Here is an 18994-nt window from a genome sequence, read left to right as displayed (position 1 = left end):
CTAAGTGTTATTACACAGAACGTGTGGATTAGATCGTGTTGATAGAGGCTTATGGGCGCAAAGCAACATTATCTGAATTAGGCTAAGTGGTTTCGATTTTCAAGCATTTGGCCAATAATATGTCGGACTTAGATTAGAGGCGCAATATTGGCTGCTTACTTACTGTAATTCCTGGGCGCAATTGACTGATCACAGCTGGTTGAGCTGGCCAGTGTTTAATTACACTTTTCTCTCTTCATGTACGTATAGCTGACGTACCTACAAAAATGGCCATATCTCCCTCCAACAACAGAATTCTATGTGGGCGCAATTCACTTTAAGGTCGTCGCGCTCGCTGCTAATCTTCGAACTATCCCCTAAGCCGGCAGTCTCGTTTTACGACGCCAGGACTCTTACCCAATATGGACAACTGGCACACAGCACAATGTAAAAAGCCCGACATTGCCATCTTTCCAGGACTTGATGTTCCAACATGTATGAACTGCGGAGGAATTTGCCCTTCTGATAGAGCGGACAACAAACACAACGATGAACTTCAGATTCCATCACCGGGAAAGCGGTCTGCTATGCAGTTGAACTGGCCACCATCGATGTCATATCAGGATTACGCCTACCGCCATGATCCTAATGGCTTGTTGCACAAGGCTCTGGTTTCACAGGTAGACCAAGGATGGTGCGATAAGGGACCAGACAAGCACATGCCTTGCTCCTCCATTACCAAGTCATCTCAATCTCCATCTTCGCAAGTAAGCAACACTTCATATGAGTCGCTAGATGGTACAAAGATACGTGTTTTGCGATTGTACAAAGGGCACTTTGGGAATTGCTTGCACGGAGACTTTGAAACTGTGAACCTCCAGAGCCAGGGTGCAGAACAAGAAGAGCCAGAAATGGTATCGTCAGAAGGAAAGAAAAATCCTACATCATATGAAGCAGTTTCATATACCTGGGCCAAAGGAAATGGCAAGCGGGAAAAGGACCACGTCATATTCATCGGAAATCGTTGGGATATACTACCAATCACTGAGAACTGCTTTGATGCATTTACAAAACTGTCGACTTGACGATCAAGATAGGTGCCTATGGGTTGACGCAATCTGTATCAACCAGTCTGATGTTTCCGAAAGGACTCATCAAGTCGGCATGATGAGAGAGATTTACTCGACTGCCAGCCGTGTTCTGATATACTTGGGGATAGGTGATGCTGGGAGCGGCTCGGAATTTACGCATGATCCCGAGATTCTGAGTGGCAACTCATATTTCTCGCGTATATGGGTGGTACAAGAGATCGCATCTGCGAAGCAGGCGCTCGTTTTGTATGACCGTCAAGCCATGCACTGGAGTTTTTTCCACAGGAACCTGTGGGGCTTGCCTAGTAAGAGATGGATGCGGCACTTTGGTTCTCCCCGGCAGATCGATGATGCTCATGGGTTCTTGACCCTGCTGGGGGATACGCGTGACTGCAATGCTTCGGATCCAAGGGACAAGATCTTCGCCTTACTTGGGCTCTGGAAGAGCCCTCTGGAGCCGGACTACAAGCTCTCGCCTCAAGCTGTGTATACAGGATTGGCTTCCAGCCTTGTAACGGATGAAAACCACGAAGTGGCTGGGCGACTACTTGATATGGCGACCCATGGCCGCTCGATGATTGGCCTCCCATCATGGGTTCCAGATTGGAGCGTAAAGAGTCAACAGCCGTACCAACGGCAGTGGAGCAGTTGTTTTGACTTTCCCATGAAGTCCCTGCCAAAGGGCGATGGGAGATTCCGGGTCCATCGCCAAACTGGCTCTTTGTGTGTTCTGGCCGCCAAGATCGACACATTGGCCCCATACCTCTCCTGTGGGTTCCGGTCGAGCACTAATGGACTGATTATTGTAGAAGCTGGATGTATTCGGGTTTCACTAACCCCCGAGGTCCTGCGCAAATGCGAACCGAATGATCGTATCTTCCGTCTCTCTGGATGCGAATTCTGTCTAATCCTTCGAGAGAAAGCAGACCCCGACATCTATATTTTTATTGGTCTTTGCGGGTACTCGTTGTTATTGAACGGTCAACATCCGCCGATAGAACTAGATGCCATCAGATATCTTCAGGACTGGGCGTGGCTTTTGTCGCTCGGGGAAAGACGGTTTTGGTCTGACTTTGCGACTTGGGAGACTACACAGATCTGTTGGTTGGCTCTTCGAAGGCAGAGGAAACTCGAAACTCAAGCGTTTCTTCAGAGGGTAGTCAGAAAAGCCCATTTCCTGAAAAAATCGCGTGATCTGGCTACGGAAGAGCGACATGCCATGAACAATTACAACAAAGACAAAGACCGATTGACGAAATTCTTTCAGCGCCAATGGATGAAAACCTATAAGAGATGGCAGCAAGCGGATGAACTATTAGTTGTGCAACATAAGGAACGCAGATCCGTGATCAGGAAATTGCTTCCAGGCTATAGAAGCCTAGAATCATTGCAAGGAACGTCCACCCAACCTCCACTGGGACAGTCGATGTGGCTTCCAGTGTCTTTCTCTTGGTTTGGAAGAAAACCCAAATCAAGAGAAACTCTCATGGGTGGGCCAATCGACCTACATACCGAATACCCATTGCTCGCGGCCTGTGCTTCCAGGAACATCCCATTGCCCCCCCTACATTTGATCACGGATATCAAGAGCCATATTACGCTTTCGCTTGATCTCGAACTTGAGAATGGTATCCGACAGCTACAGAGATTGGCACTAGAGCGCTTCCCGCAGGAACCGCTAGCTGATGAGAAGCTCGTCGTCTCCTACGATTTAAAGACCTCTTATCGCCTCGACTTCAAAGAGAAGGAGTGGGCTATTTTCTTGCATTGGCTTTCTAGGCCAATGTCACCGAGCTATGATAAGCTGAGATATGGATTGAGAATGGATGTCCCACTGATTTGGGAAGTGGGATTTGTAACACAAGGCCAACTTGACGAAGCTCATAAGTGGCTGGATGATAACTTTGATCACTATATTAAAGCGCTATCCTCCTCATCCAGCACCGAAGCATCCCTCAATCAGTTTTTTGAGCTTATATACTGTGAACAGTTCGAACTCCTTTGGCTGTTTGTCTTTCGTTCATACTCAACCTTCATCAATAGGGTTCGTGGAGTTCCTCGTAATAGAATCGGCGCCGAGTTGGCACGTGCTTTTTTCTGGAGGTTCAACCGCAGTATCAATAAGGCTTGCCAAGTCGTTGGAAAAGGGCTTCTCACCGATGAGAGGATTGAGGAACAATGGACCAAGTTCCTTGATTGGCTGACACAACGATCGTTTAAGAAGCCAGTACGGCAAATACCGTCGAAAGGGTATGATGAGAGGCCGCGGTTGCTGGTTAAAGAAGAAAATAGCGGTACTTATCATGGGGATTACTGCTTGAACAAAATCAAGTATCACGGGTTGTTTATCGTGCCGAAAACACCAGAGCCTCCCTTAGAACGGTCCAAGGGCGTAGAGTCCCTTTCACATCCACAGCCGCAGGTATTGTATGAAAAGCCGAGATTGCCTGACCTCATCCAGTCCGAAATTCGGCGACGAAGGCTTGCAGAGAGGGTATTTGCTTTTCTATTCAACGACACTGAGGACGCACATCAACCAACGAAATCTGAAGACAGAGATTTGGAAGAACTGCTTGCCTATGATCAGCCATCCAATTGCGGCGAGCCTTTCATTCAACGCTGGAGACAGGAGGCTGAGTCATGGAAGGCCGTGGAGCAGTACATTTCGAAATCCCAGTGGTATATGAGTGGCGTGAAAATGGATCTCTTGCGCGGATCGAAAGAGGATGGGGATATGTATAGGGAAATCGTTATTGTTTGAGGATCTACCCGGAATATGAGAGTTCAAATCATTAAAGCTGAGAGGCTGTCAGGCTTTAGAAGTTATCAAGATTCTGAGTCGCTGTTTCTGAGTTATTCGTGGAGACAGTCGTGAAAGGGTGTGACATACTCCGTCTCAAGCCTTGAATGAAACATAGCTGGTCATCTAATTTCATCCCAACTGCCAGAAAAGTCTAACATAAGCATGATCTACTCAACATGCGATCTCCGTTCATGCCCATGACACCACTTTCACTCGTGCATCATTATAATTCCACAAATAAAGACCTCTCGTCGAGCAGCGGGGTTATTACCTTGACCTATTTAGCATTCGGGACAAGACGTTTGCTGCTGTCAACCGGGGCCTGGCCTGATCTCCTTGGGTAAATTGTGTTCACACTTCCAATTGGCTCGTACCCCGGACTAAGCAGTGTGACCTCGACTACAGCCGGCCTCATGGCTAATGAACCTGGTTTGGCGGGGCACAATGCTACGCTGCGATGATCATACCCCATCTTGTCAACGAAAATGTCCCACTTACATGAACCACGATAGTGCCTAAACTTAAATTTCTCGAATGTTGATCTCTGAATTTACCCGGAAGATGTGTATAAGATGCATATTATTAGCTCAGATGAGGTGTCAGCTTCAATGGCTTGAAGACTTTGAACAGGGTTCTTTAGCTATGAAGGTCTCGCAGGTGTACCTATCGTTGCTGGGCCTGCTGCCAATGGCGGCAGGTCTCGGTCAACAGTCCATTGTCGCCTTCAACAAGTCAGATGACGCTTTTCAACTCGTTGGTGGAGATGCCGGTTCTGGTCAGATTCGTGTTTCCAAGGATGAGTACTGGGGCGTGATCCGCGCTGCTGGTGATCTCGCCATTGACTTTGGCCGTGTTACTGGCACAAACTTCACTCTGAGCAACGGCAAGAGGAATTCATCCCCGGCCAAGTATAAATTTAAGCCCGTGGATGTCAAGAACAACACATATGTGAGTACTTTCCAACTTCCAGAGACTTCTACTAAGAATATAGTACCGCACCCTTGATGAACAGCACTTCTCTGGCCCGAACTACTCAGACCCTAATGCCGGCAACACCAAGATCATCGTTGGTACAATTGGCCACTCTGAGCTCATTGACAAGCTCATCAAAGATGGCTCACTTGATATTAGCAAGATTAAAGGCAAATGGGAGTCTTTCGTCAGCCAGCTTGTCAAAGATCCCATTAAGGGCACTGCCCAAGCCCTAGTCATCGCTGGAAGTGACCCCAGAGGTACAATCTACGGTATTTACGATATCAGCGAGCAGATCGGCGTGAGTCCTTGGTACTGGTGGGCAGATGTGCCGATCCGCAAACGAGATGAGATCTTTGTGCTCTCCGAGCCCAAGGTTCAAAAGTCTCCTTCAGTCAAGTACCGCGGTATCTTCCTCAACGATGAGCAGCCTGGACTTTCCAGCTGGGTTGGGTAAGAGAGCCACGTTTCTCTATGAGAGTCAATGCTAATCTGGACAGTTCACGCTGGGACGCAACTTGGAACAACAAGGCTCCTTACAACCATGAGTTTTACGCCCTCGTCTCGGAACTGCTGCTCCGCCTTCGAGCCAACTACCTCTGGCCCACTGTCTGGGGTAGCATGGTCTACATTGATGACCCTCTCAACCAGCCGCTCCTCGATGCTTACGAGATTGTTCTCGGTGGATCTCACACTGAGCCCATGATGCGAGCACAGAACGAGTTCCGAACTTTCTACGAGGGTGAGTGGCAGTACAAGACCAACAACGAGACTATCGACGAGTACTTCCGCTATGGTGTTTCCAGGGCCAAGCCATATGCCCGAAACAGTCTTTGGACTATGGCCATGAGAGGAACAGGTGATACAGCTATCGAAGGTGATCTTGGCATTGACGGTATTGTTGAAATGCTCGAGACTCTTGTCGACAACCAGCGGGAAATCCTCAAGGAAGGTCTCAAGGTCAAGAACTTGACTGAAGTCCCATCTCTGTGGTGTCTCTACAAGGAGGTTCAGTCTTACCAAGAGCGCGGCCTGGTCGTTCCCGAGGACATTACTCTCCTCTGGGCTGACGACAACTGGGGCAACATCCGCCGTCTCCCTCTCGCCAACGAGACGGACCGCTCTGGTGGTGCTGGTGTTTACTACCACTTCGACTACGTCGGTGACCCCAGAAACTACAAGTGGATCAACACCATCCAACTCGAAAAGACAACCGAGCAGATGACTCTAGCCTACCACCGAAATGCCCGTCGCATTTGGATCGTCAACGTAGGTGATCTCAAGCCAAAGGAGATCCCCATCAGCCATTTCATGGACCTTGCCTACGATACTGAGAAGTGGGAGAAGGAGGGTACAACCAAGTGGGTTGAAGCTTGGGTTGAGCGCGAATTCGGCAGTGAACACGTCGAGGCCATCACAGACATTATGACACGGTATGGCATGTACGCTGCCCGCCGGAAGTTCGAGTTACTCGAGCCCCAGGTCTATTCCGTCATCAACTACCACGAAGCCGAAGCCATTCTTGAGCAGTGGGCCACTTTGAAGGAAGATACCCAGGCTGTCTATGACAAGCTTGACTCAGAGTATCAGCCCGCTTTCTTCGAGATGCTGCTTCACCCTGTTCTTGGCGGTGAGATTGTGAACAAGATCCAGATCTACGGCGCGAGGAACCAATTGTACGCTGGACAGAAGCGAAACTCCGCTAATGATGTTATCTGGAAGTCGGTGGATTTGATGTACAAGGATTCGAACTTGACGCAGCGATGGAACGAGTTGCTTGATGGCAAGTGGGCACATATGCTTGATCGTAAGTTACTCCCTTCCTGATATGAACACTACTGACCCCTTCAGAAACTCACTTGGGCTATGATGGATACTGGCAACAACCTATGAGAAACACCCTCCCCGATCTCCGATTCGTCCAGGACGTCTGGCCATCACTGGGCGGCCAATATGGAGTTGGTGTTGAGGGTTCAAACGCCACTATCCAGGGCGACAGCCGATGGCACTCCCTATCTTCCAACAGCCTCGAACTCCCTCCTCTGGAGCCCCACGGAGCCCAGTCCCGATATTTCGATGTCTTCCACCGTGGAAACAAGGGCTGCAACTGGCGCGCAGCACCATGGGAGGACTTTATCCAGCTCTCTCAGTACAACGGTACAGTTGGTGGTAACAACGGTACCGATAGCCGTGTTTACATCACAGTTGACTGGGAAAATGCTCCCCAGGCACCTAACACGACAGAAGTCATGATCAACATCACGAGCGATTGCCGCGGGTTTGAGAAGTATGCGGGTGACGAGCCAAAGCTGGTCGTGACGGTTATCAACCGAGAGGTTCCTGATAGCTTTGAGGAGGGATTCGTTGAGTCTGATGGACATGTTTCTATCGAAGCATCGCACTATCAGAAGATCCACGAAGGAGACTCTGACAACTCTTCTCTTGAGTATCATACCATCAAGAACTACGGCCGTACTCTTGCCGGTATGGGCCTGTACCCTCTCAACACGGAGAAGCTCGAGGTTGGCGAGGGTCCTGCTCTGGAGTACGACATGTACCTCTTCAGCAACAACTCAGCCGTCAACGTGACAGTCTTCATGTCCCCAGGTGCCAACTACCTCGGCGACCGAAACCCTCTCCAGTACGGCATCACTCTCTTCCCAGCCGATAAGAAACAGCCAAAACCAACTATCGTCACACCCATTGGTCCTAACAAGGGCACCAATATGCCTGATGGATGGGGTTACGCCGTTGGAAACGCCGTCTGGGGCTTGTACGGAAACTACACCACTTCGTCCTTCGACGTTCCCAAGGAGGGAGCTTACAAGCTGAGGATCTGGGCTCTACTGCCGAATATCTTGATTCAGAAGATTGTGGTTGATCTTGGTGGTGTTAGACAGTCTTATCTTGGACCGCCTGAGAGCTTCTTGCTTGGACGGGATGAGATAGGCAAGTATAACGGTACCTCATTTGTGAGCACGCCAGGAATCGTTGGAGGAACTTTCGATAAAGAGTAATAGGCTATAGGGACGATAGATCCTCACTAGCAAATGTAATTCGAGATTTAGTTCGACTGTAATGTGATCTGCCTATGTGCGTTTGCCTATGTCGTTGAACGGAGCCAAGGGTGATTGACGACATCACTAGTTGAGGGCCGACGAGCAGGATCATACTGGAATATCCACCGCAACAGCTCCAAAATCTCTCTAGCCTCTGCCTCGCCGATATCATCTGGCCTTTCTTTCGTAACCTGGTCCTCGAGAGAAAGAAACTGGCCAAGATATGCGAGCGGAGGACCATCGCTTTCGTCTTCACCCATCCCATCACCCGAGCCTATATCTTCATCACCACTTATGTAGTAGTCATCCTCTTGAGGCTTAATCTCGAGTCTGTTTCCGCTAGAATCAAAATAATGATCTGCTCGACGCCATTTCTCAAGCAAAGGTTTGGGTAATGGTCCAATAACCTCCCAGAGCTGAATGAGATGTTCATCATTGGAGGTCTCATCGTAGTCCTCTCCCTCGAGGGACTGGATTGCCACGAACAGAGGCCGGCCAAATATCATTTCGAATATCAGGCAGCCAATGGCCCATATGTCAATGCCTTTGCCCAGACGTTCATTAAGAATCGTCTCTGGGGCTCGAAGGCCAACCGGGGTGATAGCTTTAGGACCCATTATAGGTTCTTCTTCAGTGAATGCTGTAAAAGTCAGATTGATATGCTCGATCTTCGCTGCTCCAAGGTAGAGAGCTTACCACCGCCCAAGTCAGCAAGCTTCATAAGCGGATCGAGGTCGTACGAGAAGTAGTTATTCAAAGGCCGAGGCTCAAGAAGATATGATGGAGCCCAGAGATCCCTTTTTCCGTCCTTTCGTCTGAGCGGCCGCGCGTCGCTTTCAGATTGCTTCAATTCTCGCTCTGTCTTTGGGGTGACTTCAACTGGCTCTATGCAACTGAGGATGTTACCGGTGTGCAAATCCCCGTGGATGATGCCGCGCTCATGGAGACCGTGTATTGCCTGTACCGTACCCAGGAGCGCCTTTTTGGCAAAAGACGTAGTGAATCTTCTTTCCCATGGTTCGCCAATCTGGAATTCCGGCCTTGTCTTGAGAATGGTTATCAAATCTGGGCCCATGAGCTCAAAGATGAGGCCGTCATGTTCTCCGTTTGGGCCTTTGATCTTAATTATGTCATACAGAGCTACAAGGCCTGGGCAGCTATTTTGGAGGTGAGATATATAAAGAGACACCTCTCTGCTCGTATTTTGAGGCTGTCTTGCAAGAGTGATCTTCAGAGATACATAGCGGTTCAATCTAATCAACGGAGTCAGTAAGCTATAAGGTTCTTATGACCCCAACATACTGCATGTCAACTGCAAGCCAGACCGTGGAGTACTGACCCCATCCTACCTTGCGAATAATACGGTAGCGTCCTTGAATCACGTCGCCAAGGTGGATAGGGTGATAACCACCTGGATGATATGCCTCGCCCCATTCGCAAGCGGTACCGTTCGTCTTGAATCGGAAGTCTTCATCTTCCCATGGATCCTTGCTAGGTGGAGTTGATGGGCGAGAGGACATATTGCGGCGCCACAGCATATAGAAGACGTGCGTGGGAGAACTCACAAGGCTCAACGATGACAGATGGTAGATGGTCTAGAAGCATTGAAGCGGGGTACCGTTGCTGCCTAATACCTTGCATGTGATTCACCAAGAAAAACACCCGTGGAAAGACTACTATGTAAGATTATCGCGGCTTTCTAGATACGGGTTCTGGTATACATGGTATTTGTATTTGCTGCAACAGTCTCTTAATACTGTGCTAACCAAGCGTTGACCTTTTTACAATCCTTCAAATCCTCGATGCAACCATTTGGGTTGCCAAGTCTGCGAAAGCAAGACGACCAACAGAAACATCGGCTTCGGCCAGGGCCGATTTTAGCAAGCTCTTGATAATAGCAGCCTCTACTTCTCTTCCTAGACGCAAAAGGCACTCATAATAACCATGCAAAGCCCAGACGTTTCTGGGGTGCTGATGACGGCGAGTTAGGCCTTCACGTAGACCAAGATCTTCTGCGTAACCATTCGCCGCCTGTTCAACCATGCCTTGCTCGAGAGACAGCGCTCAATATGGATGTCTGGCAGGGAGCATCCAACCCCAAGGCTCCGTGTACATCAGCGAGTCTTCGGCCTTGATAGCCTCTCTGAGTGCCTCGAAAGCAACGTGATAGTTCTGACGTCGATACTCAATCTCTCCATGCAACATAGCAGTGGCTACCTTTAACACATCGACTATACGGTTGGGATAGTCGAGACGAGAGACTGGTACGCGCTTAGCGGCTTCCCGGAAAAGATCACGCTGAGAGTAAGCTTCCTTAAGTTTATTGAGAGAGGCATAAGCGATTCCCGATAGAAGCTGTAAAAGTTCAGACCGCCATGCTTAGCGAAGTACTGGTCGTCGGCGAGAGTGGCCTTGTGGTTGTATGCCATAGAGCGGCGATATTTGCCCACAAGCACATCGATATGGGTCGGCATATGGGACATATGGCCCGCATCGGGAACCAGGTCGCGGATGATGTCGCAAGCTGGCAAGGCAGCCTCGGGTTCGTCTGATCTCTCCGTAAGATGGATGTAAAGATGAGGAATGCCTGCATGTCTTCGTCCACCTGGCATAGCCATACCACTCTCCAAGATGGCACATACCTCAAATACCGGTGATGAGGTAATGGGCTTGCCAGTCTTGACATCAAACATCTTTTGTGGCTTCCAGTTCATAAGAGCATCGGCAAACAAAGCCACTACATCAAGATGATCTTTATACTTTTCGTACACATCTCGCATGTTATCAGCGTACGCCTTATTGACCGGGTCGAAATCTTCGGGAATTTCGCTGGAAGGATACCGCTAGTGCAAAGCCTCTACCAGGGCCTTCTCCAGCGGCGAAACATGACCCGTCTTGCTTAACGTGATTTGAGCAACCTTATAACACTTTGGAAAAGCATTTACAAGATCATCGCGGTCAAACATGGCCTAGGTCTTGCTATAGTTGGCTCCTGCAGCGTGGGCGAATCCCCAATAGGCCATAGCACAATCGGGATCGTGGGCGATGCATTGCATGAAGCATCGACATGCTTCTTCGTGATTGAATGAGTAAGTCCAGACTAGGCAGCGGTTGAACCATCCTTGAGCTTCCGTGCGCTTGTTAGTGATAGGCATATGGTAGTTGCCAGTATCAAAGTACGGCTCATTGACCGACTGTTTCTCAGGAACCTCAAACTCAAAAGGCATCTGACATATGGTTAGCTCTTGTCAGCGCCAGAAGATGTAATCTTACTTTGGTAGAGGCTATCGTTCTTAACAGTTAGAAATAAAGAATCAGTATAGGTGAGTCACTTGCGTCCAATGTTTGACACTTGTGGTGGATTGCGGGTAGCAAATTATAGTTTGATAATCTTTAAACGCGCTCTTTTGAACTGAATATTCAGGACTCAATGACGGATTAAAACATGGTTGAGATGGTCTTGACTTCCGGGATACTCCCGATGCGAATCGTGCCAGTTCGCCCGGAGCGTCACAGAAGAAAAGTCGCCGCTGCAGATTCGTCAGAAACGTTGCGCAGAAACAAACAAGCCTAGCTTACTCAGAGGATGCTCTCCTCGCAGCAGATCTCACCTAACGTCAGTGAGGTTAAGTACACTGGTACCGCGCACAGTAGGCCAAATATGGCTTGGTACTAAGTCCCACCTCTCCCGAAAGATGCCGCTTTGATAATGGAAACGATCGGAGAAAGTCTCCGCTATCTCTCCGCGGTGCGAAAGTGCTGGCTTCATATTATTACTAATCACTGAGACTTAAACTACGGCGGTCGATTTGATAATACGCCCGAAATCTCGCTGATTAAAATTGTCATGTCTGCGCTCGTTTGCCACACCAGACGGACTCGCCAAAAAGCTATATCTAAAACTAAATTCCTTGCTCAGATTACCCGAACAACTTTATATAATTTCCATAACATGAGCTCCTCTAAGGAACGTCGCACCACGTTGTTGGAATCTCTCCCATGGGTTGAGCACCCACTCATCTCAAGCGCACCCATGAGCGGCTTCGCAACAAATGAATTGGCCGTAGCTGTATCGCAGGCTGAAGGCCTTGGCCAGATCGGCTTCACCGGCAGCCCGGGAATGCTGCAGAGGGAGCTAGAACAGGCGAAACAGAAGCTGCATGGGACCTCGATATTCGATAAGACGTCCAAGGTGCTTCCGGTCGGCGTTGGTATCATTGCTTTTGGCGGACCTGCCAGCCCTTGGACCCAGACCTTTGCCAAGTACAGGCCAGCGATGGTGTGGCTTTCCTTCGGGACAGACAACGAGTTCAAATCATGGTCTGAGAACATCCGCGCCGTGTCGCCTGATACCAAAGTGTGGATCCAGGTTGGAAGCGTCAAGGCAGCTCTGGAGGCAGCGACAAGTTGTGCACCAGACGCTCTTGTACTACAGGGCTGTGATGCCGGCGGCCATGGACATAAACACGGAGCAAGCATCGTCACCCTGATACCAGAAGCCTTGGACGCACTGCACGAGCAAGGACTATCCAGCATTCCATTGATAGCAGCCGGTGGCATAATGGACAAACGGAGCGTGGCAGCAGCCATCGCCCTGGGCGCTTCAGGTGTTGTCATGGGTACGCGCTTTCTAGCATGCCAGGAAATCGAGGTGGCTGATGAAGTTGTGGATGAATGTCTTGCCGCCCGTGACGGAGGAGAGGCTACTGTCCGATCCCGAGTTTTCGACGATATCTGGGGACGGAATTTCTGGCCAGACATGTATGATGGCAGGTGTTTACGAAATGCCATGTATGATAACGTAGAAGAAGGGGGAATGAGCATTCAGGAAGCCCGTTTGGCCCTTAGCACTCGAAATAGGGGCGAGGGAGGCTCGGAATCTGTAGTAAGGGATTCGTATACGATCTGGGCAGGAACTGGGGTGGGGATGCTCAAGAAAAAGGAGAAGGCTGTCGGCATTGTAAAGCAGATCCGAGAAGAAACAAAGAGTCTGATAGAATGTATGGGAGGAGAAATATAAATGCCGTTAGCAATACTGAGCTGTCGGTCATACTATATAATAATTGAGGAAAAAGAGGTGACTGATGTCTGAAAGGTCTGACCAGTATTCAAACTAGAGACCAGTGTTCTAACGATGAAACCATCATTCCAAATCTTTCTGAAGATCTGCAATATCAAACTGGAGACGCTTGGCTGTATGGAAGCAGCTGAAGAATGACGCGGGCTCAATGCTCCGAGGACAGAAATCCGCCGGAGAACTAGTTTGCGTGGTCTTGACCTTCTTGCACGTCGCCCCAGCAAGGCATGTTTCGTGTCCCCTTTCGAGGACACGCCATTGTCGAGTGATAAAAGCTATGCATATCCGGCTGAGCTTGTCGGTTTCGACACGAAGCAGAACCCTTGCTAGGGGCCAGACATATTGTCGCTCTAACTGGTACCCAATTTGATGGTCCTTGGATGCGAGATGTATCTGGATGTCGTCAACTGATCGCTGTTTCAGCTCCCTAATGAATGATTGGCACGATGAAGTCGCGTCCGTCATTACTGCTCCAAAGAGTAGCACGTTTCCGGCAACTTGACTAGGTAGGCTATCGAGACTGCCGCAGTTGTTACGATCCAGAATTTTCTGCGCCAGCCCTTATCCTTTCCACATGAGCCTGCCTGTTGTCCCTGGCTCAGACTCATCTGGTATTGCCGTGGCGGTTGGCCCCAAGGTCACCAAGATCTCCAAGGGCGACAGAGTATGCACCCTCTTCAACGAACTTCACCAAGCGGGCGAGATCACTCCCGACGGAGTAGGAAGTGGCCTTGGAGGCGCTATTGACGGCACACTGCGCAACTACGGTGTCTTCCCGGAACATGGTCTTGTTCAGGCACCGCAGTCCCTGAGTGCCATTGAAGCCAGCACCTTGACTTGTGTCCCTCTGACGGCCTGGAATGCTCTTTATGGACTGCAGTCCAAGACTGTCAGGGCTGGTGACTGGGTTCTAACCCAAGGTACAGGCGGTGTGAGTCTCGCAGCCATCCAGTTTGCAGTCGCCGCCGGAGCTACCGTTGTGGCCACTACGTCTTCAAACGACAAATTCGACGCTCTCAAGAAGCTGGGAGCTTCTCACCTCACCAACTACCGCGAGACACCCAACTGGGGCGAAGCCGCACGGGCACTGACTCCAAAGGGACTGCGCTTTGACCATATTCTTGAGATTGGCGGCGCAGCCAGTATTGCGCAGTCGCTTAAGGGCATCAAACTCGGCGGCGTCATCACCATCATTGGGTTCCTCACGTCATCGGACAAGCAGCCGGACTTGATGGAAGCTCTCAGTCATCTGTGCATTGTCCGTGGTATCTTTGTCGGATCCCAGGTGCAGTTTGAGGAGATGAACCGTGCTATTGACTCGATCAAGATGCGACCGGTAGTTGAAAGCAAGATCTTTTCTTTTGAGGAGGTCAAAGAGGCCTACCAGTATCAGTGGGAGAGGAAGAACTTTGGCAAGGTTGTCATTCGGGTTGGAAACTGAGGGACTTTGTGTACCAATAGATCTATAGGTCAAGGTATTACAGCAACATTTCGATCAAGTCAAGATTGGCGCCACTCGCAATTAACTCGATATTACTGGTATATGGAAGGTAGAAAGTAGCGTTGACTATTAATGCTACTATTGTTACTGTTTTATGGACAAGCCCTGTTACATAATGCACGGCCTCTCCAATACCATGTCTCAATATTCAAGTTTCAGACTGGAAGTGGATCTGGGTAAGCTCATTGAAGAAGAACATTCCCCGTGGACGGCAAAGGATTCTATTAGTGGACCAAAAAGGGCGGCAGAATGAGAACCGCCGTGGGCGAAACGATACTAGCTAATCGCTTGGCCACCCTCACTCCATCCTACATCCTGCCACACGTCTTCGTCAATCTCCCCCGCTATCCAAGAGACAGATGGTTTCCGCGAATCTAAAGTCATCACTCTCATCATGGCACGTAAGACTTCACAGGCGCAGGGTTTAGATTTTGCATCGCTCTCGAAGATAATCACTCTATATATGCACTTGGATCTTATGGTCAACGGTTTCATTGTGGCCATCGCCATGAGGTTAACTACGAGGGGAGTAGGAGTTAACCCAGTTAGTGGACACTTGAACAACCATGTATTTGCTCCAGAGGATAGGGAGGTAGGCGCCGTAGAGGCATTAGATGGCCTGGCCTTGATCTCTCCGTGCTATCGCGGAGTTTCACCATGCGAGCTGGAAGTTCTGAGCTATCCGATGAGCAGTCCCTTTTCGGCAGTCTCTCGTTGCTTAGCAGAAAGGAGGTCGAGAACTAACATTGGCATAGAGCAAGAAATTTATTAAATTTCTATAGCTACGTCAGTGACAACATGAGAGAACTTCTTGATGTCTTGCGGCGTGGCTAAAACCGAATCAGCTAATTTACAAACATCAGACATCTGCCGAAAGTCTTGGTGTGAACCACCTACAGGAGCACTTGCGAAGATTCATTGACCTTGTCCGGCTTGGACGTAGACGTCAACACCAGCTTACTTATCTTACTTAGCCCTCCCTATCCCGAACGATATCTACTGTGGCGCTTTGCCCACTACTCCTTGGACTTGGGTAAAGTTGCCCAGTCTTTATGTCGACTATGAAACCAACGGTTCGGTCCTTTAGCTCCTGCTTTACGAGAGCCGAATTGTGGATAAATTGAATGTCGTCCCGAACACTTTGCTCCAAACTGCAAGAAAGTTGGAGTTAGTAACACTACTGATCGAGACGGAGGCAGCTGGGCATACTTATCAATAGTGCGGAAGGGCAGCGAGTCGATATACGCCGAGGGAGCTCGGAAGCAAACTCTGCGCAATGGTAGTCTCGTTTATTACGCTGTTTTAGGTTACATCGCGCCCCGCTTAACTTTCCCAACGCTACCTCTATAACATTAACAAAGATTATAAAGATTATTATTATCTATATTATTTTCTTGGTGTTGTAAGAAATTGGCCGGTTGTAGAGTGGCCGACGTTATGTAATGTTAACATCGACACGCGTCCTTTTTTAAAAGAGGTCCTTTTTAATAGGCGGATTTCTTTTGGCCGAAATAGTGCGGCTATAATTAGACCTCAGGGGTCAGAAAATTAGATGATACCAAAAAAAAAAGAGGGGATGCACGCTATGAAGATAAGGTCCTGGCCATGCTTCCCCTCAACTCTACTTCCTCATTTCAATCCAACAACGTGTGACCTGCACGTTCAATTCAACGATGCAGCTCAATTTTCCTCCAAGGCTGCTGCGGTTTATCCTCGGATGCATTATCACTAGCGTTATCCTGGTCGTAAGCATTGCATTATTAATCCCTTCGGGTCGTTTTGATCCTGTCAACCCGCTGTCTTCAAATTCGGAAAACAAGACATGGTTCCCGCTGCTACAGCAGGAACCTTCATGGTCTACCGAACAACTTGAGCCAAAATTTGCGTATGCACAGTATGCTACAAACCTCGATTATTTATGCAATGCAGTACGAGTTGTCACAGAATAGGCATAAAGACTGAGCTCACTCTGGTTTTAGGTCATCAATTTTTCTCTTCTCCGCATGTACGGAGCCAGCCATGATTTGGTCTTGATTTTCCCCAAGGATTGGTCTGAAGGGGTATAGGATGACGTCTGCGGCCGCTTCTAATGGCTCTTACTAACACATACTGTAGACGTCCAAACAAGCAAAGGCCATTGATAGTATTCGCAGAGAGCATCCTCACATTCATCTACGGCCCATGGACGTGATTTCAACCTCAAAGGGCGACGCAACTTGGCGAGACAGCCTCACAAAGTTTCAGTCATTCTCGCTTACCGAATGGACCCGCATTCTTGCCTTCGACTCTGACTCTCTGGTGTTAAATACCATGGATTACTACTTTCTCAGCCCCATGGCCTCTCTCGCCGTGCCGCGAGCGTACTGGCTTAATGAGAAAGACACCGATATCGCCAAACAGGTCCTTGGCTCCCACGTAATGCTCCTTGAGCCCAGCAAAGCTCGCTACGACAAGATTATCAAAGAGGCGTTGCAATCCGGTGAATTCGACATGGAGGTTATTAACCATATGTTCCGGGACTCAGCCATGATTCTTCCGCATCGGCGTCTCGCGCTGCTCACGGGCGAGTTTCGTGCAAAAAATCACTCCCAGTACTTGGCGCCTGATGAAGACGAGGAGTGGAATGCCATGGCTGAGGTATCGCGGGCATCTCTTGTGCACTTTAGCGACTGGCCATTGCCGAAACCATGGAAACATCGCACAGAGAAGCAGTGGAAAGATGCACTTCCTGACTGCCCAAAGGATGAGCCCAGCAGGGATGACAGGCCTAAATGCGCTGATCGAGTTATGTGGACTGGATTCTATGAGGATTATGATCGTTTAAAGGATCAGGAATGTGGAATTCTGTATAAGTAAAGCAGAAGGTATAGCCTAGTCTTGGTCTATATATCTATAAAAACGAATTAGGAAATATTATAATAACTCCTTAAAGTTAATTACTATATGATACCTTTTTATTAATAAGACCCATCGTATTCATGCGTATTTAACAGTGACCTGCCTAAGGGCTGTACTGCTCAAAGGAATACCCGATAGAAACTCGGCCGCAGATCCACCTCGCGACCAATTTGACTTTTGAGTGGATATTAGAGACATGCTGTCTGATTCTGAACATTCTGTAAAGGACGTAAAGTAGAACATAAAGAATTTGGGGTTATTAGGTCATCATTCTTTAGTATAGTCATCACACACGAAAACTCTTGAAAAGAGACTCAGGGGAGTGTTTGCTAGAGGGTATGCAAGATATAGGTATCTCTCAAAATCCTATCGTGTGTCCTCCAGGAACTTGATCACTGCAGCACGAGCCCTGATTGACTCCGGGATCACCGGGTCCCAATTGAAGCCATGCCACATTCCCTCAGAGACCAGCAGTTCAACCTCTACACCAGCTTCCCTCAACTTCCAATAGAACCGTATCCCATGGCTAAGCGCAAAGTCTCGCGTCCCGACTGTGATAACTGTCGACGGGAAAGACTCATCATAGTCAGCGTAGATAGGCGAGTAAAGAGGATCCGTCACATCGATTTCTTCGGGAGCATAGTTCTGGGACACCATACCGGTGAGAAGGCTAACAGGCATGATATCGCGACCCAAAGAGTTAAAGACCATAGAATCGCCAGCTCCACTTAAGTCGAGTGCAGGTGTGCAGAGGTACATCCCAGCAGTTGGCATAGGAAGACCTTTCTGTCTCGCCACAAGAAGCATCGAGACGAGTATCTGCGCACCTGAAGAGCATCCCATGGCGTAAATGTCAGACGGATCAACAGGAGAAGAACCTGGAGGGCCGTTTTGGAGGAGCTCCCGGTATACAGCAAGACACTGATCTCGAGCCTCCGGGTACTTGGCCTCAGGAGATTTGGTGTAGTCGACAGAGTAGACGCGAACACCAAGTTCAACCGCCACAGTCAATGCTGCTCTATCTCGGGGGCTGCCCATGATGAAAGCTCCTCCAAAGACATTGAACAGTATTTTCTTCTGTTTCTCAGGCTTGATGATTGGCGGTTCAATTATGACAACTGAGACCCCAGCAACGAGAGTCTCATTGATCTGGAGTTTGTGCTTCTCAATGAGCTGAGCTTCACCGGGAGCTGTCTTATCCCCAAAGCCCTGGCGCAAGCCTGGGACTCGACATGGTGATGTTATGAAAGATGAAAGTGTATTTGCTAGCGGAGGATGGCGGATCTTGGTGAGAAATTCCACCGCTTCAGGACTCAGAGTCGCTTTCTGACCTTCGGTTAGGGACACCATTATGATAGTAAGAAATGTTGATGAGATTAAAACGCGAGAGGGTTGGATTTGCTGGTAGACTGAAGATTGGTGATTCTATTTTACTTGTCCTGCTACCGATGTCTTTATATTCCAACGACCAATTCTATCATCTCGTGTTATCATACGTTGACTCATATCCTGTGCTCTAAACTCCGCAAGTGTAGTCTCCGCCATCTTCCGCCTTTGACAACTCCGTAACTCAACTATCGTCAGCAATGGGTTGATGCTTGTCGGTAACCTGAA

General features: G+C 49.0%; 9 protein-coding genes across 9 annotated transcripts; 5 read left to right on the top strand and 4 right to left on the bottom strand.

Annotated features, from left to right (window-relative positions):
• Positions 1-401: 401 nt before the first annotated feature.
• BKA55DRAFT_545969 (uncharacterized protein) lies at positions 402-3831 on the top strand (the record flags this gene model as incomplete). Its single annotated transcript, XM_046190866.1, has 2 exons — positions 402-777; positions 863-3831. 2 exons carry the CDS (start codon positions 402-404, stop codon positions 3829-3831), a joined length of 3345 nt encoding a protein of 1114 aa, XP_046042447.1.
• A 684-nt stretch (positions 3832-4515) lies between these two features.
• Positions 4516-7862, top strand: BKA55DRAFT_599339 (uncharacterized protein; the record flags this gene model as incomplete). Its single annotated transcript, XM_046196383.1, has 4 exons — positions 4516-4821; positions 4886-5298; positions 5346-6652; positions 6697-7862. 4 exons carry the CDS (start codon positions 4516-4518, stop codon positions 7860-7862), a joined length of 3192 nt encoding a protein of 1063 aa, XP_046042446.1.
• An 86-nt stretch (positions 7863-7948) lies between these two features.
• Positions 7949-9424, bottom strand: BKA55DRAFT_545967 (kinase-like domain-containing protein; the record flags this gene model as incomplete). The annotated part of the gene is made up of 3 exons (XM_046190865.1): positions 7949-8544; positions 8601-9157; positions 9207-9424. The coding sequence occupies 3 exons, from the start codon at positions 9422-9424 to the stop codon at positions 7949-7951; spliced, it is 1371 nt and encodes a 456-aa protein (XP_046042445.1).
• A 544-nt stretch (positions 9425-9968) lies between these two features.
• BKA55DRAFT_697220 (uncharacterized protein) lies at positions 9969-10684 on the bottom strand (the record flags this gene model as incomplete). The annotated part of the gene is made up of 2 exons (XM_046200348.1): positions 9969-10213; positions 10276-10684. The coding sequence occupies 2 exons, from the start codon at positions 10682-10684 to the stop codon at positions 9969-9971; spliced, it is 654 nt and encodes a 217-aa protein (XP_046042444.1).
• A 1062-nt stretch (positions 10685-11746) lies between these two features.
• Positions 11747-12988, top strand: BKA55DRAFT_584535 (uncharacterized protein). The gene has a single exon (XM_046194342.1). The coding sequence runs from the start codon at positions 11752-11754 to the stop codon at positions 12922-12924; it is 1173 nt and encodes a 390-aa protein (XP_046042443.1). The 5' UTR covers positions 11747-11751; the 3' UTR covers positions 12925-12988.
• A 59-nt stretch (positions 12989-13047) lies between these two features.
• On the bottom strand, positions 13048-13446 carry BKA55DRAFT_697218 (uncharacterized protein; the record flags this gene model as incomplete). The annotated part of the gene is made up of 1 exon (XM_046200347.1): positions 13048-13446. The coding sequence occupies one exon, from the start codon at positions 13444-13446 to the stop codon at positions 13048-13050; it is 399 nt and encodes a 132-aa protein (XP_046042442.1).
• Positions 13447-13555: 109 nt separating this feature from the next.
• Positions 13556-14422, top strand: BKA55DRAFT_545964 (uncharacterized protein; the record flags this gene model as incomplete). Its single annotated transcript, XM_046190864.1, has 1 exon — positions 13556-14422. One exon carries the CDS (start codon positions 13556-13558, stop codon positions 14420-14422), a length of 867 nt encoding a protein of 288 aa, XP_046042441.1.
• Positions 14423-16128: 1706 nt separating this feature from the next.
• BKA55DRAFT_655712 (nucleotide-diphospho-sugar transferase) lies at positions 16129-17418 on the top strand. The gene is made up of 3 exons (XM_046197427.1): positions 16129-16410; positions 16462-16542; positions 16598-17418. The coding sequence occupies exons 1-3, from the start codon at positions 16156-16158 to the stop codon at positions 17336-17338; spliced, it is 1077 nt and encodes a 358-aa protein (XP_046042440.1). The 5' UTR covers positions 16129-16155; the 3' UTR covers positions 17339-17418.
• Positions 17419-17746: 328 nt separating this feature from the next.
• BKA55DRAFT_697215 (Alpha/Beta hydrolase protein) lies at positions 17747-18730 on the bottom strand (the record flags this gene model as incomplete). Its single annotated transcript, XM_046200346.1, has 1 exon — positions 17747-18730. The coding sequence occupies one exon, from the start codon at positions 18728-18730 to the stop codon at positions 17747-17749; it is 984 nt and encodes a 327-aa protein (XP_046042439.1).
• Positions 18731-18994: the final 264 nt, after the last annotated feature.

The sequence above is a fragment of the Fusarium redolens genome, assembly GCF_020744475.1.
Source record: "Fusarium redolens strain MPI-CAGE-AT-0023 chromosome Unknown BKA55scaffold_26, whole genome shotgun sequence".
Taxonomy (NCBI): Eukaryota; Fungi; Ascomycota; class Sordariomycetes; order Hypocreales; family Nectriaceae; genus Fusarium; species Fusarium redolens.
The sequence above is the reverse complement of the archived record's forward strand: the minus strand, read 5'-3'. Positions and strand labels throughout refer to the sequence as shown.